Source organism: Arachis hypogaea, chromosome 13 (assembly GCF_003086295.3).
Source record: "Arachis hypogaea cultivar Tifrunner chromosome 13, arahy.Tifrunner.gnm2.J5K5, whole genome shotgun sequence".
Taxonomy (NCBI): domain Eukaryota; kingdom Viridiplantae; phylum Streptophyta; class Magnoliopsida; order Fabales; family Fabaceae; genus Arachis; species Arachis hypogaea.
The window spans coordinates 121,002,397-121,020,543 of NC_092048.1; the positions used below are offsets into that span (position 1 = coordinate 121,002,397).

The window sequence follows — 18,147 nt, forward strand, 5'->3', positions numbered from 1 at the left end:
TTGGTCAACAGAGGAAGGAATTATATGTAAAGAGTCTTGTGATGAGGTAAGAGTAGTATGGTAAAACTTTAGTTTAAAGATGCCAGACTTAGCACATTTTTGCATGGGATGAGTGTTAAGAGGTTGTGGTGGATCAAGAATGGGTAGAGGGAGAGGAACTTCAATTCCAGTGATGGGAACATGAGATGAAATGGCTATAAAATGAATAGAGGGAGATTGTTGATGAGTAGCAGAGGTAGTAGGTGGGAAAAAAGTGACATCTATTTGGGATGGCAGAGATAATAAAGGAGGAGAGGGTGGATGAGTAGGAAAAGAGGTTATAGGAATAGAAGGACAAGAAGGAATAAAAGTTGGGGCAAAGAACTGATGCTGAGTGGTTTCTTGAGAAAAAAGAGTGTGGTATGGATAGATGGATTCATCAAATTGGACATGATGAGATATATAGAGTTTGCCATCAAAAGCTAAGCATTTGTAACCTTTGTGATTCGTAGCATATCCAAGAAAAACACATGGTTTAGAACGATGTTCAAGTTTGTAACGATTGTAACATCGAAGATAAGGATAACAAAGACAACCAAAGACCTTAAAGAAGGTGTAATTTGGTCGTTCATGATGGAGAATTTCAAAGGGAGATTTGATGTTTAAGGAAGAAGCAGGTAAGCGATTGATAATTTATGTGAAACTAGTGAAAGTATCAGGCTAAAAAAATAGAGAAAAAGAGGCATTGGCTAGCATGGCTAGACCAAGTTCGGTAATATGACAATGCTTACGCTCAACTTTGCTATTTTGAGGATGAAAATAAGGACATGTGAGTCTAAAAGTGATGTCGGAAGAGAGAAGGAAATGTTTGAAGGCATTAGAGGTGAACTCACCTCCATTATTTGTCTGGAGGCTCTTGATTGTGCGACCAGTAAGATTTTTAACAAAGGATTTATATTGTTTGAAGGCAGTAAAAGTTTGATATTTATTGATCAACAAGAAAATGGAAGTGAATCCAGAATATGCATCAACTAGGGACAAGTAATATTGATAACTAGGTGAAGAAGAAATATGAGAAGGACCCCACACATCAGCAAAGATAAGATCAAGAGGTTGAGTGTATATGTTAATAGATGAGGTAATTGGTGGCTTTTGGCTTTACAACATGCATCACATAAGGATGAGGGGTTGGAAGGTTGAGAGTATGGAGTTGAAGCATTTCAAAGAGCTACAACAATGACCTTCGAAGAAGCATGACCACAGCGCTTATGCCATAGTCAGAGGAAGAAATGTTGGTAAAAAGGGCTTGTAGTTTAGATAAAGTAAGAGATTTAGGGATAGAAACATTTTGGAATTTGTAGATTTCATTAGATTCAATGCCATGCAAAAGAATATGATCATTATGTGAAGAACGAAACAACAATGATGAGCATGAAACTCAAAGTATACTCCATTATCTTCAGCAAATTTTTGGACACTAATGAAATTCTTTGCCATGTTAGAAACGTGCAATAAATTAAGTAAAGTAAATTGAATCTTTGAAGAAGGGGATGTAAGAGTTGGGTTACCAATATAATGGATACGAATACCTATGCTATTTTTTATGGCAACATGTTCAGAGCCACAATATTTGGTGCTGGAAAGGAGGTTTTGTTTGTCATGGGTGAGGTAATTTGATGTAGCAGAGTCGGGGTACCATGCATTGTCCTACACTGAAGAAGGAGTAGCAATGAGAGCTTGAGGATTATAAAAGGATGTATATGCAAGAGGAGACAGGAGTTTTTAGGAGGAAGAATTTGGGTTATTGAAAGTTTAGTCAAAACAAAAGTAACACTATCACACTCCATGACCAAGACAGCCACAAAGTTGGCATTAAATTCAATTAGAGCTTTGCCAAGAACTGCAACGTTCAAGGTAATTATGACCTTCTCTTCCTTATCTGCCACCAAATCTTCGAAAATTGGAACCAAAAAAACAAGAATTAGTGAAAGAAGATTGAGAATTAGTATTAATAGGTGTAGGTGTGGAAGAGTGTGTTTGAGTGTAATTATCCTGAACCAAAGGGGTCTCTTCTTTGTTGAGTTGTTTGTTCATTTCATCTTGAGCCATGAGAAAAGCTTCAAGTTCTGGAATGCTCCATGATTTTTTTTTCTTCCAAAAATGAATGTACAAAAAGCCTTATAGTCATAATTCAAACCATCAATAATTGCATTAACATGTTTCATAAACGGTAAGAGGTGAACCTACAGCTGCAAGAAGATCAACAATCTTTTTTATTTGAAGAAGATACTCCGTAGTGGTGAGGGTGAGTTTCTTGGTGGATTTTAATTAAGTCTTCAATTATTTGATTCTTGATTTGGTGTGCGCAGTAAAATGAGTGTTGGGCCTTTTCTAGATTTAATGAGTATGATCACAACTAGCAATTTGAGTCTGAAATGAGATATCCATGGAAGATTGAAACCATGTTTGAATTGCATAATCCTATTGAGTCCATGCTGTGTAAGTTGAATATTCTTTGCCTGCTGTTTTGTCAGCGTTGAAAGCAAATTTGGGAGAAATTTTTTGGGATCAAGATGATCACCAAAGTTCTAGGAGAGGATGGTGGATAGAGCAATTTGGTGTCATGGAATCTAAAAAACATATTTTCAGTGAGTTTATCAGGAACTGGAATAAGTTGGTTCTTGTTTATGGTTTCAGTAGAAGTTGCCATAATAAGAGAATGGATTAAAAGAACAAAAAATAACAAGAACAAGGTTGAAGAAAGATTAGAAATGAGCAAGGATCGAAAAAGCTCGTAATACCATATAGAAGATAATGAAAAAAAGTTCAAAGTTTTCAAAAGAAGAATAGATGAATGAAATATTCCTACATAATATTTTAAAACTCAATTTTGTTACGGTGCATGGCATTTTAATATATATATATATATATATATATATATATATATATATATATATATATATATATATATATATATATATATGCATAATCACGTACAGAGAGAGTAAAAAAAAGTTACAACACTCTAACTAACAGAAATAGATTCTAACAGCTATAAAGAAAAAACTGTAACTATCTCCTAATATAGGTCAGCCTCGACTTTTTCATCAGATGCCTCCATTTTGCATGAGAAGAGCACGTGGCTTCCTTGATACTAACTTCTTTGGTGGTAGAGCCATCTGTCTGTACATACATGAGATCAAAAACTGTTAGTCAAAAGCTAGATGGATTCCTTGCAAGAAGAAGATGAGGTGAAATTACAACCATGATCATTTATGGTTAATTTTAATTTGGGTTTAGAATAATTTGTTTATGATTTGTGTGTTTAATTATTATTGTGGCTGCCAATGATGACATTGGTTATTGTGTTCCAAAGAAAAGATAATGAGACTAAATCTCTATAGTGGTCATTGAGATTTATGACGTACATTGATTTGACCCCTAAAATTTCAATTGCACTATTGTTGTATCTAAGATTGAGTTTTGAGTACCATAGTAGTCCCTCAACTTCCTTTTAGTAGTGACTCAACAAATGAAGTAGTAAGCCATCACTGCCTTGCCACGCTAGACAAGAGTGAAACAACATCGTTTGCTTTTGGCTCCCAATTAAAGTGTGTGCAAACCATTTTCGTGCCCACAACTATTAAAACAATATTTTTTTGCTTTGATTACAAACGATGTCGTTTCATCATTGTCCAGCGTGACATGGGAGTGTCAACTCATCACTCTATTTGTTGAGTCATTGCCAAAAAATGAGTTGAAGGACCACTATAGTACTCAAAACTTAATCTCGAGAATGATCATAGTGTTATTAGAACTTTATGGACCAAATCAATGTACAACATGAATCTCAATGATCACTTTAAAAATTTAATAAAAAATAATAGTTGTCAACATAGTCACAATGGTAGTATTAGTAAAGGTGAGATATTTTTTTGCTCTGTTATGTTGTGTTATGGAGATTATAGAGGTGAAGTTTGTTATTAATAAAAGAAGATTACGAAAGTTTAGTGATGCTTTTGAAAAAATTTTATTGTTGTTATTATATAGATGGGTTGAAATATCAAAAATTAATGATAATAATAGATTAATTTGGTAATTTTTTAAATAGAATCAACAAAAAGATAAACGGTTGAATATTTTATATGATAAAACCTATCTTTAATGGATATAACGTTTGTTTAATTTTTTTTATTAATTTTTATAGCGTCTTAATTGTTTATAGTTGAAAATAGTTATTATTCAACAAATTTACTTAATTTAGTTTAATAATTTATTGTAGAACAAAATTTATTCATACAATATATGTAGATGAAATTACGCATTTTTTTCTTTTTATAATTTTTTCTTTTGTTGATGAGTCTTTTTTTGTTACAATTGTGCTCCTTCTACGAATTCTTTATTTTCTTTTTTTAACTTTTTCGAGGAAACTATCATTTCTATCTGTGAAAGTTGAAAACGCTGACAGATCTACCCATAAAAAAATAAATTACCATTTGTACCCATAAAACACGGGTTCCATACAACAAAATTATCTAAACACTAAAAAATCATATAAAACTCCAAATTACCCTCATCATCATCGTTTTCAACTTTTCATTGAACTCGGAACAGAGTGCTACCACCTAATGCCCCTGCAACAAATTAATTGTCAAACTCAAACAGCCCATGTGAGGAATTGAATAAATTGAGGAATCCTCACCTGAGCCAAACTCTGAGAGGTAGGGGTGAACTTGTTCTGTTTCAGCTCTATTTCGGCGAGAGAAACGCTAGCTATACAGTTGTTCTGAAGGTTTGGCGATTGAGAAGCTGATGATGATGGTGACATTGTCGACAACTCGTTGGAGTAGAAGAGAGAGCGAGAACAGGGACTGAGTTAGGGTTCGGTGGAGGAGATGCAAGACTGGTGAGTGGCTCGCTGGCGATGGTCTAGACCGAGAGAAAGAACGACTGGGACGGTGAGGGTGACTTGGGTTCGTCGCAGATGGTGGAAACGACGGTGGTTTGCGGTGGTTCTGGCGGTTGGAAGTACGGACGGCGATAATGGCAGGGCTGTGATGGTGGTTCGGAGGTCTCTGGTTCTTAAAGAGAAAAGAAGAAGGGAACGAAGAGGAGAAGGAGAAGTGAATTAGGGTTCGGTGGTTTAAAACAGATGGCGAAAGAGATAGGAAGAGAGAGAGAGCTCGCCACGGTTTTGGTTCGCAAAGGGGATTGCGGTGGTGACGGCTAGTGCAGTGGCCTGTCAGCGGCACTTCGGTGAAGAGGAGAAGGTAGCCACGGTAAGTGAGGGCGGTCGACAGTGAAGAGAGGAGAGGCGAGGCACTGCGGCTCTAGGGTTGCTGGCAACGGCGAAGCAGGGGCTGGTGCGAAGGTCCTCTGGTCGGCGAGGGCAAGACAGGGAAGGAGAGAAGGAGGGGTGGCTACAATGGAAGGAGGACGACAGTGGTGGTCGCTGACGCTGGAAGCTGCAGGAACAGAAATAGAGACCGCGACATTTGTCACGGAGAAGAAGAGGTGGCTCGCGGCTGAAAAAATTGTTGCTAGGATTGTTTGAAAATCAATTGATTATTACTTATTAGTGAGAGATAGAGGATGAGATTAGTGGTGGTGGTAAGGTGATGAGCAGATGAGAATGATGGAGTGATTAGTGGGGAGGGAAAAGATGATGTGAATAATGATAAGGGTAATTTAGAGTGTTTATATAATATTTTAGTGTTTAAATAATTTTGTTCTATGAAATCCATATTTTATAAATACAAATGATAATATTTTTTATGAATAAATTTATCAGCATTTTCAACTTTCATAGGAAAATATAATAGTTTACTCTTTTTTCCCTTCTTCGTTCTTCTACTCTTCTTTTTCTTATTCTTCATTTTTCGACTCTTCTTGTATATATAATTTGTTTTCTTTCTGTGTCCTTTATTTAGGATATAAAACAATTTTTACATTAGTCTAAATGATCGAATTCTTAAGAACAATATCCAAACATTTGAACCTTTTTCACATGCTGGGGAAAAAATATATATTTATTTTTTTTAAAGAAAACGCCAGTGGTTTATGGAAAGAAACTAGTTTAATGTTGATTTAGGTAAGTTGGCCCAAGGTTAAGGTGGTTAATTTAGTTGAGCACAATAAATGAAGTGGGCATGTTCCCGCGCAGAGTTTCTTAATTCCTTCGTTATGATTGGCTTAAACTTAAACATGGGGCACAGTGCCGCACAACCACACAGCCTAAGCCTTATTCATGATCATAGCCGTTGTGACTTGTGAACCAAACCCATTTATTTCCAACTCCCCACTCCTTGCTTCTCCTAGCCCCAACAAAATTACTGTGTACCACCCCTACTAACCCATGGTTTCGTTCGTTCTTTCTTTTTTCCCCTCTAATTACTACTAATTTTTTCCCATAAATATAAGTTACCACTTTTTATAAAAGGATTTGTCTAACAACATACATTCATATATATCTGATTATTAATAAAAAAGATTTTAGACACCAAAAAAATAAAAAATATTTTAATAAGTCTTTTTTTAGACATCGAAACACATTTTCTAAAGATGTTTAAAGTATTTACAAATGAATTACACACATTAGTTAAAAAAAGGAAAATGATAAATCCGTGGAAAACCATGCATGGTCTTAATTTTTCCATGAGCATAGTCAGCCTTGTTAGTAATGAGTAGTGAGTGGAATTACTACGTGATGTCCACTATGTGTTTGATTGATGACCCACTTTGATTAATGGAGAAATTAGTAGCATATAATAGAGAAATTAATAGATGTGGGAGTGAATGCATGCGGTGTAAAGTAAAAGACATAAGAAGGGCATGCAATGAGGCAATCCACATAGAGTGTAGAGTAGATCCCTACGAATACTAATATTAACAGTGTAATACCTGTGGGCGCGGGGGATACACAATAGTGGTACCAAAATTCACGTGGAATTTGGTAGAGCCTATGTCTATGTATGTTGTATGTTGGGAAGGGAGAGTGAGCGAGTGAGAGTGAGAGGGTATTAGCGATCCCCAATGTGGAAGGCACCACTAACCAAGATAGCTTTACCTATGCCTTAGCCCTTAGCACTTCACTTTCCGGCAACTCATCTTCGCCGCCGCCGGTCATAACAATGCAAGAGGGCCTCTTAACTCTCTCTCACCAAGACATTCATCTAAACCCTAACAACTCTGCTACTCCAAAGAAGAAAAAATCGCAGCAGCACTCACACACACTCACAACAACCGACAACCTTCTTCTCCCTTCAGCCTGCATACAACCTGCTCGGACACGATCCCAACCGGCCTCTCGCCGAGTCTCTCCCTCCTCCTCCTCCGCCGCCGACGACTCCCCTACCCCCGCCGCCAGAGAGAAGACACTTCCCAACGGCGACATCTACATCGGCACCCTGTCTGGGAACGCTCCTCATGGCGCCGGAAAGTACCTATGGTCCGATGGCTGCATGTACGAGGGAGAGTGGCGGAGAGGCAAGGCCTGCGGCAAAGGAAGGTTCTCGTGGCCCTCCGGCGCCACCTACGAGGGAGACTTCAAGTCCGGTCGGATCGATGGCTTCGGCTCCTTCATTGGAGTCGACGGCGACATGTACCGCGGATCATGGGTCGCCGACAGAAAGCACGGCTTCGGTGAGAAACGCTACGGCAACGGAGACGTGTACCAAGGTTGGTGGAAGTGCAACTTGCAGGACGGCGAGGGAAGGTACGTGTGGAGGAACGGAAATGAGTATATCGGAGAGTGGAAGAACGGTGTCATTTCGGGGAAAGGTATTTTGGTTTGGGCGAATGGGAACCGCTACGAAGGTTTCTGGGAAGAAGGAGTGCCCAAAGGGAAGGGTGTGTTCACTTGGGGCGATGGAAGCGGAAGAAGCTGTGCCGGTAACTGGGGGAAGGAGTTTGTCAATGAAGAAGGGAAGAAGAGCGTGCGCTGTTCGGTCGATGGTGGCAGAAGGAGCGTCAGTTTTCCCAGGATTTGCATTTGGGAGCTTGATGGTGAAGCTGGTGACATTACCTGTGACATTGTTGATAATGCCGAAGCTTCTATGTTTTACAGGGACGGCAGCGAGTCTGAGAATGGTGGAGAGAGTAGTAGCTGTGGGGTTTCTTCTCAGAAGAGTCCTTGTTGGTCTCTTGATGGTGATTTCAAGAAACCAGGTCAAACTGTGTCCAAGGGGCACAAGAACTATGATTTGATGGTTAATCTTCAACTTGGTATCAGGTAGGTGTATTATTTCTTTTTTAGCAGCTGGGTTCCAATTTTATCTGATTTTTCTATGTTTATATTTCGAGGAGTTGGTTTCTATTTTTAGGTACACTGTTGGAAAGTATACCCCCATCGTGCGAGATCTCCGGCCAGGGGATTTCGATCCGAACGAGAAATTCTGGACGAGATTCCCGCCGGAAGGGTCCAAGGTTACGCCTCGGCATCAGTCAATGGACTTCAGGTGGAAAGACTATTGTCCCATGGTGTTCAGGTGTGTTGGCATTATTGTTATTATGAGTCAATTTTATTAATTGTTGTTGTTTTTACTTGCCTTCATTTCTGAGTGAGGAAAGATTTTTTTGTTGTGTATACCATACTAATTCTGCCTATATCTTTGGTGGTTACTTGTTTTTGTTGGTTGGTTGGTTGGGTAATTAGACATCTAAGGGAATTATTTGCCATAGATCCTGCGGACTACATGCTTGCCATTTGCGGAAGTGACACACTCAGAGAGATGTCTTCTCCTGGCAAAAGTGGAAGCTTGTTTTATCTCACTCAAGATGACAGATTCATAATCAAGACCGTCAAGAAATCTGAGGTCAAGGTTAGTAGTTGTTGCTTTCCTAGCCAAGTATAGACTTGGAAGTTGGAATCCCGTAATTTTCAAGTGAAAAACTCTGTTATTTATTATGTTCAGCAAGGTAAAACTTTTGGTCACCATGCTTTTTATCTGGGTATTCAATAACAATTAATTGGTGCCCATGTCAGGTTCTCATTAGGATGCTTCCAAGTTACTATCAGCATGTTTGTCAGTACAAGAACTCCCTGGTAACAGCATTCCTTGGGGTACATTGTGTCAAGCCTGTTGGGGGTCAAAAGGTATGATTTCCCGTTTGAGTTTTGGAGTTATTGGTTTGGTTAACCTTCCAAATTCCCTGTTGTGGTGTGATGAAAATTTGTAATGCTCATAATGCTATGACAAAACAGACTCGGTTCATCGTAATGGGAAATGTATTTTGTTCGGAGTATCGCATCCATAAGAGGTTTGACCTCAAAGGTTCTTCTTATGGCCGGATAACAGATAAGCCCCAGGAGGAGATTGACGAGACTACCACTCTCAAGGACCTTGATCTCAATTTTGTCTTTCGCCTAGAACAGTCGTGGTTTCAAGAGCTTAAATGGTACAGTACCAAACTTTCTGAGTTCCTTGTTTTGCTTTTACATTCAACGTTAACTGCTGCTCTTGGGGTTAGTCTGGTCTTATGTTATAGTGGCTTATACTCAGGCAACTTGATAGAGACACTGAGTTCCTGGAAGCAGAGGGGATCATGGATTACAGTCTTCTCATTGGCGTTCATTTTCGTGATGATTGCTCATTTGATGAATTGAAAACCTCACCAGATGATTTGAGGGGAGGTATATATATATATTTATTTTCTAGTTCTTATCCTTTCATGTGAATTCACTAAATCTGCATGCTTATGGATGTAGCCGGCAAGAGAGATGCCCATGATGATGAGGTGCTCATATGCAGGTATGCTCTTTTCTATTTATGTCCTCTTCTTTTTGTATGTATATAGAAATCCTTCTTGTCTCTCTAGCGTAGAATAGTTTGCATTTCTTTATCATTAATTTATGATCATTATCAATATCCTATAGAAACAGTTGGTGATTTGGAAATCTTGATGCGCTTTAATTGTTCTGTCTAAAACTGTTGAGGTAATTCCAGACCAGGCATTTATAGTCCAACAGGACCATTTGGTGGATTCTTGTAATCATGCATTAATTCTCAGTAACTTAAATTTACTACTAGATGATTCATGAGAGAATGGCGTATCAATCTATAACATCAATATCTTGTTTGTACATGTTGGTGGAATTGCTTTCCCTTGTGTGCATGTGCTGTGTCGTTGAGGTTTGGTGCAAATGGTCCCGGGTTTAAAAAATTAACCAGAGAGGCTAGTTCTTCTGTCTTTAAATGTCAAATAGTACATGGTCATGTAAAAAGAACTGAAAGGTGAAAGAGGATTATATTTGCCATTCTCTCTAGTCTTTAGACCTATCCATCTATGAACTTATTGAACTCTTATTAAAGAAATGAATCAATGATCCCGTTGGGGAAATTGTTGACAGTTTTTGTTGACAATTGACAACAAATGCCGGTGGGGTCCAGTTGATCTTTTAGGTAGGGCAATAGCTTTCTTTTGTAAAGAAAGCCAAATGTTAAACTGACAAAGACATTGATGGATCAGTGGTCGTTTTTAGGACTTGAATCTTGGGACATACATATTTGCGGGGCAGTGACATATCATAAGCATTTTCGTTTTTTCTTGACATATGCATGAGTATTTATTGTTTTTGCTCCCTCCTCATTCTTTGATTTAAACCTAACTAATGGCAACCTTTAACTTACATAAATTGATAATTACTCTCTCCATCCATAATATCTATCAATCTAAAAATTATGCGAGAACTCGTCCATAATTGTGATTCGTCCTTGATTTTTCAGGGGACCTCTAATCCGGCTTGGAATGAACATGCCTGCAAGAGCTGAGAGAGTGTGTAAGGGTGGTGGATTGGATCAGTTGGTGGTGGCAGGTAGTGGTGGTGGGAGTAGTAGCAACTCAACTCCTTCAGAGAGTAGCAGTGAGATCTCTGATGTAATCCTCTACTTTGGTATCATTGACATTTTACAAGACTATGATATTAGCAAAAAGCTAGAGCATGCATACAAGTCACTGCAAGTGGATCCCACTTCCATCTCAGCCGTTGATCCTAAGCTATACTCCAAAAGGTTCAGGGATTTCATACACAGAATCTTTGTAGAGGACACATGATATGCTTGGGGGAATAAGACCACTGGAAAAACCATGAGCATTCCTTGTAAAAATGGTTGCTTGTCTAAGTTGGAATTGGAGGCCCTGCAACATTCTTGGTGGGAAAATTTTTCTCATAGCCATTGCAAAATACAATGGTTGAAATAGATGGCGGGAGAAAACTTCCACAACAGATGCTATTTTTTTGTTCTTCAGTTTGGAGGGGAAGGCATTTTCCTTTTCACACAATAGCTTTGTACATCTTATGGCATCACTGGCATGTGATGAAATATTCTTTTTTTTTTTTTCCTTTCTTTTTTCTTATTGCTTTTTGTTGTGGATGTGGACCATTGTGGGGGTGTAGAGAAAAAGGGTATAGAGGTAAATAGAAAAATGCAAATGGATATGGTTATGGAAGAGGGTAGGGTGGGATTCAAATTGACCTAGGAGGGGTTTAATAACTGTACAGAGAGACAGTCAAAGATTGATGATAGTAGAATTGAACATACAATTTTTGGTTGTAGAAAAACAAAAATCAAAAAGACATGTTTTTAGTCTAGTTTACCTGTTGTGCAAGAAAGTAAAGTTTCCAGAGAGGGGGGCCCTACACTGTCCCGCAGTCTCATTCAAACGGGTATTTCTCTTTCACTTTTTATTTTTTTGGCAGTGAGTAAGCCATAAAAAGAAGAGAAAGGCAAACGAGAAAGAAAAGAGGTGGTTGTTTCGTTGGTTCATGTTCCTGTTTCTTTAATGTTACCACTCTCATATATTAATATATGAACCAAGTTTGAAAAAAAGAAAAGAAAAAACATAACAATAATACGGGGGTATGCCCCTTTCTTTCTTCTTTTGAACAAAACGGAGACCAAGGTGCAAACAAAGCAAGACGACAAAGCAATATAAATTGGTGGCATGTCAATGTGGACCAACTGGCTTGGCATATGATAGCTATGTATGCATGTTATGTCTATGGCATTGTGCATTTTAATATTGAGAAGAAATGATGCAACTTCAACGGAGAAGTAGCTTCCCCCTTACAACACCAGAGAGCCCAATAGGAATGAGGTGAAGTGAGCAATGAAAGACAAAAAATAAAATAAAATAAAAAAAAACAGTGATATTGATGTGTCACTATAGTCAAGATATGGAGAAGCAAGAGGTTGTTGTGTTAGGCAAGGAAAGAAAGCTAGAAAGTGAAAGTAATGGAAACTGTTGGGTGCTGGTGTGCCTGCTTTGATTTGGAAGTTTATTGAGGGTGATCGTGGCCGTTTGTAGAGAGTAGAGACTGTGACTGTGACTGTGAGTGAACATCCAAATAGATAGCAACAGTTATGATCCCAAATCTGCCTTTGCCTGCTCGCTCCTGCCTACTTCCTATTTCTTTGTTTTCTATTTACACTATGAATGAATAGATCCATTCATTTCCCATTCACTCTGCCAATTTCGTAATCTTTTAACTTTTCTTTGTCATTTTCTCTGTCTCCTTCTCATCAGACAGTAATTTTATTTTACATTGTATATGGTTGGTTGGTGTATATTAAATTATTAAGGTATGGTCCAAACTATATTATATAGTAATGGTAATGTATGCATAATGCATTGTTGGTCTAATTCAAGATCAAATGAATTCCCAGCCTGGATTCTGAACCACATCTTCAAAGAAAGCATCACTTTATTTTAGGCTCAATTCAAAATGCAAATTATTATGTTAATGTGTGTGGAAATTAAAATTAAATAATAACAATTATGGCATGGATTGACACTGGTGAGAGCATATGACACCACAGCGTTAATGTCAGGAAGGAGATACGCTTTGGTCACCATTTTGATATGTGAAGGATTTGGAGCAGTGACAGTGTAGCACATTGCATCATTGCACAACAACGCAATCAATGGATTCAAGTCAGGAAAGAAATTCAGTTATTATTATTAGGATTTAATGTCGGTAACAACTAACAAGGCTGTTTTTCAAGACTGTAAACTAATGATTTTACGTCCAAAATGAAATGAATGATTTTGCTTTGGTGAATCATCAGAATAATATGGAATGATTGGACAAATTAATTAAAGAACCAAACAGAACCGCTTTTTTGCGTTACAGCACCACACGCATGCTCAGCCACAGGCCACAGCCACTTCGCAGAATTATGTGTCTCTGTCTCTTCATCAATATTTATTTATTTATTTATTTTAAACAAACTATTTAATTTTCTCCTTTCCCGTTTAACAAAATTATAAATTTTGAGCCTCTTTGTCCTAGTTCGATTCATCACTTCTCAGTTTTCACGCTTTCTATAACACTACAACCAAATACCGTAAGACTGCATTTGTTTTATGAGACTGCCATGATACTGGAGATTGGGGATTTAGTATTGTGCTTGGTGATCACATATAAGAAATTAAAATTTTTACAATAAAAATTAAAATTTTAATAATATTTTTTTATAAAATACTGTCATTTAAATTTTTTAATTTTAAATTTATCAATCAGTTTTTATATTTATCTTAATATAATTTAGTCTTATATATTTTACACTAAATATAATACAAAGACTTAATTTAATCTTTATTTCTTTGGTTCAATCTCTTTTCTAAATGCAGGCTAAAAAATGCATTTGTCTTACATTTTCAAAATGTGTTTAATTTTTAATTTGAATTTTTTACGTAGAACCATAGAAGAGAATGTTCAAAACAAATTTTGGTGACAATATATTAATTCCAATTTTTAGCAATAATAATTTTTTTTTAAGATTATATTTTCTTTTTGTAAGAATTTAATTGCACGGGCAGAGCATACAATTTCCATTTTCTAAATTTAAAAAAAAAATAAAAGAAAAGGAAAATCAAATGTGCAAAGGCGTGTTTTTGGTATCAACCCTGGACCCTATGACATTTTTAGATATAGATCAGTATGGAATTTATGATTTATGGCAAACCTTGGTGAGTCTGGGCTGATTTGGTAGCCGTAGCCCACAGCTAGAAACGTTTTCAATAATCCTATGTGGCCCTTACCTAAAACTCAACAACTTTCGTAACAATGATACTTATAGGACATGGGCCCAAAATAGAAAAGAATCAAACCCAAAAAAGGAAAAGAAAAAGAAAAGAGTAAAGGATTTGGTCCTTATTATTTGAGCCAAGTCTTAATGTAGTCTTTAACATTTTAAAGTTTTATTTCAATCTTAAAAAAGTTTCAGATGTCTTGTTACAATTCTCAAAAATTTCAAATAGGTTATCTTATTATTAAATTTGACACAAACAAATCGCATATTGAAGAGACAATAATATTTAATTTTAATTTGTAAACAAAATTTATTGACCAATTTAAAAGTTTTTTCTTTAATCTTGAAACATTGATTATTGATTGATAGAATTTTGAGTTTTGTATAAGAAGCAAGTTGAGAAGAAGAAGTGTTACAAAAATGTTTTAATTATATTTTTTTAACACACAAAAGAATACGTGAATTAAGTGATAAGGTTGTAATGTCTATATTGCTTACTCTGTTAACTGACAACATTGAACCTGTTTGAAATTTTTTAAGACAAAAATTGACGTTTAAAATATTACGGACTAAATCCTAGGATTTAATCCAAATGTTAAGGAATAAAATAGTATTTAACCTAAAAAAAAATATGTTGATAATATAAAATGTAATTAATTTTGATGCTTTTAAAGTATAAATTAAATTTACACCTATATCCAATTATGTAATATCATATTAAAAAAATAACTACATTTTACATTAATTGCATGAATAATCATTAAAAAAATTATTAAATTTATATAAAATAAATTTATTTTAAAACTAAATAAAATTTAAAAATTTTCGAATTATGTCTAACATTTAGTATCCCAAATATAATTTTTTAATTAATTATTTAAGTTTATGTTAAATAAAAATAAAAGAATTATGTTTTGATGTTTTTTTAGATATTATATTAAATTTAAAATCTATGCATTACAATTGTGAAAATTTTATTTTATAGCGATAAATTGATTCAATTTAAATTTATATTAACCAAGTTACTATAAATTAAGAGTGGCAAAGGAAATCCGTCTGCCTGTCCCCCAAAGCCCACTCAAATATGGAGTGGATCGATCCATCTTATTAAATTGATATGGATTCAACTCGTTATCCCATTTCGCCAAAAGACGAAATGGCACATCTCAAAATAATATTATTCTAAATTTCAAACACATTTAAATCATAAAATTAACCATAATAACTTACTAAGTTTCAAACACAACAACAATACAACATAAATAATTAAATAAATAATCCATACATAAATTTATATCTAATAATTAAACTACAATTAAGTCAAAACACACAAACATAATTCATAAATCAACACATAAATTAATTGTCAACTTCCAAATCAATAAAATTTGAATATGTTCTAGAAGTATCTCACCTAGCACCTTGAGGAATCACATCTTCACTTTCACCTACAATTAAATGGGTATCCAAATTTTAGTGGTAGAAAAATAGGCTGAACTCGTCAGGCCAAACCGCCAAAAAAGATGGGTCAAGGAGATATTTTGGACTTGCAAACCCGCAGACTTTGGCAGGGCGGGCTGGCTAAGCAGGTTGCCTTTTTTTTTTTTAGGTTATTTTGGTAATTTTAAAGATGATATAAAAACAAAAATTAGATTACGGTTTCTTGCTTTCACCGTTCTAAACACAGCCTCCCTACTCCCTGAGCTCATTCTTCACTCTCGTCTCTCACTCTCTCAGCAGTGGCAAAAGTGGCAATTCCATTACACAGTCGCATCGGCGTCCCTACCTTAGAGCACAGCGAAGGCGTCTCCCTCTTTCACAGCTCTCCATTAGGGGTGTGCATGGGCCGGGTGAAACCGGGTTTGATGTGATCCAGACCCGACCCGAAATATACCGGGCCTATTTGTTAGACCCGAACCTGATCTTAGACCCGATGAAACCTATACACTTTCGGGCCACGATTATACCGGGTAAAAACCGGGTGAAAACTGGGCCATTAACATTATATTACCTTGATCCTTCTTGTAAGTTAGCATGTAAAAATATCCAAATTTCCAAGACTCCAATCATTATTTGACATGGTAAAATTCACTTAGAAAAATATAATAAGAACCAACTCTTCTCTAAAATTAAAGCATAACCATAATCAATACTAATATTGCCTAATAACACCAAATATTTAAATCAATACAAATAACACAAGATTATGCATTAGTCTAAAGTCTTATGCATTTTAAACATAAAATATTAACTTATAGTCTTATATATAATGACTAATAACACAAAATATTAAGGTTTACAACACTTAAATTTCACATAATAATAGCCATCATCCATCACTAATAACACAAAATATTAATTATGTATGATGACCGGGCCACCGGGCCAATTTCGGGTGACCTAAGCTATGGCCCGGACCCGACCCAAAATAATGACCAGGTCTATTTTTGAGACCCATACCCGACCCTAGACCCGATGAAATCACACCAAATTAGCCCCTAAAGTGTTCGGGACCGGACCGGGCTATGCACACCCCTACTCTCCATATCATCCCCCTCTCTCATCATGTCTCTCTCTCCCTCACATTCGCGGTGACAAGGCACCGTCGTCTCGCCTCTCTCACAGCTCTACCTCTCGTCTCTGACTTTCTATGTGTCGCGTTTCTCTCTCCCTCGCATTCGCGACGACAAGGCGCGCTCATCTCTCCTCTTTCAGGTATGCGGCGGATAGCAGTAAAGTGCTCCTGTTCTCTGCCGAAAAGCTTCTCCTCTAGTAAGCTATTTGTTTATTTGTTTTTTTTTATTTTTCTATTTGTGGAATGGATGTTTGATACTTTGATTATTCTATTTGATTACTGATTCTGTTTTGACCACTGGAAAGTTCCTCCTCAAGTAAGCTATTTGTTTATTTTTTATTTTTCTATTTGTGGGAGAGATATTTGATACTTAGATGATTCTATTTTATTACTGATTCTGTTTATTATTGATCAATATTCAATAATAAACAAAGTATCAAACAAAATCAATGGTCAATAATAAACAGAATCAGCAATCAAATAAAATAATCAAAGTATTAAACATCCCTCCCACAAACAGAAAAAATAAAAGAAAAATAAACAAATAAACAAATAGCTTACTAAAGGAGGAGCTTTCCGGAAGAGAATAGGAGCACTTCACCGTCGTCTGCCGCAGAACTGAGAGAGGAAAGACGAGCGCGCCTTGCCTCCGTGAATTCAAGGGAGAGAGAGACACACGCAGAGAGAGCTAGGGACGAGAGATAGAGTTGTGAGAGAGGAGAGACGACTGTATCTTGCTACCATGAATGTGAGGGAGAGAAAGGGAGGACACAGAGAGAGCTAGGGATGAGATGGAGAGCTATGAGAGAGGGAGACGCCTTCCCCGATGCTCTGAGCAAGGGACGCTGATGTGACTATGCAATGGAATTGCTGCTGCTGCTGTCGTCGCTGCAAAGAATGCGAGAGTGAAAGACGAGAGTGAAGAGGGAGCTTAGGGAGTAAGGAGGCTGCATTTGAAACGGTGAAAGTGTGAATCCCTAATCCAAATTTTGTATTTATATCATCTTTAAAATTAGGGTTAAGTACTGTTTTGGTTCTTAAAGTTGAGCGTGAAAATCGAAACCGTCTCTCATTTAATTTTCGATTTAGAATCGTCCTTAACGTTTTTTTCGTATTAAAATCGTCCTTTTAATAAAATTTTTAATTTAATTCCTAAACTACCCCTATTTTAATAAAAAAATAAAATTTAAAAAAAAAAAAAGCGTTTTGGGGGAGGGGGCAAAGGAAACGCGTTGGGGGTGGGGGGGGGGGGGAAGGAAACGCGTTGGGGTGGGGGGTGGGGGAAAGGAAACGCGGGAGGGAGGGGAGGAGTCCTTCGCCATAGCCGCCGCTATCATCCGACACCTGCATAGTCTCCAGTCCGCCCACGAGCCGCTGCCAGAACCACGACCAGAGGAAGACGTCGCCGCCTTCCCTTCATGCATGCTTCTGCCGCCACCGTGGAGTGCGTCGCCGGGAAGGGGAGCCCGAGCTGCCGATCTACCCAGCCATGGAGTGTGTCGCCGCCGTTCATGCATGCTCCTGCCACCGCCGATCTACCCAGCCGCCGTCACTCCGTCG

At 37.1% G+C, this 18,147-nt stretch overlaps 1 protein-coding gene across 1 annotated transcript; it reads left to right on the forward strand.

Moving 5' to 3' along the window:
• Positions 1 to 6,772: 6,772 nt before the first annotated feature.
• Positions 6,773 to 11,574, forward strand: LOC112733002 (phosphatidylinositol 4-phosphate 5-kinase 2). The gene is made up of 8 exons (XM_025781842.3): positions 6,773 to 8,209; positions 8,301 to 8,465; positions 8,633 to 8,798; positions 8,963 to 9,073; positions 9,182 to 9,375; positions 9,480 to 9,610; positions 9,686 to 9,728; positions 10,704 to 11,574. Exons 1-8 carry the CDS (start codon positions 7,110 to 7,112, stop codon positions 11,029 to 11,031), a joined length of 2,238 nt encoding a protein of 745 aa, XP_025637627.1. The 5' UTR covers positions 6,773 to 7,109; the 3' UTR covers positions 11,032 to 11,574.
• The last annotated feature ends 6,573 nt before the right edge of the window (positions 11,575 to 18,147 follow it).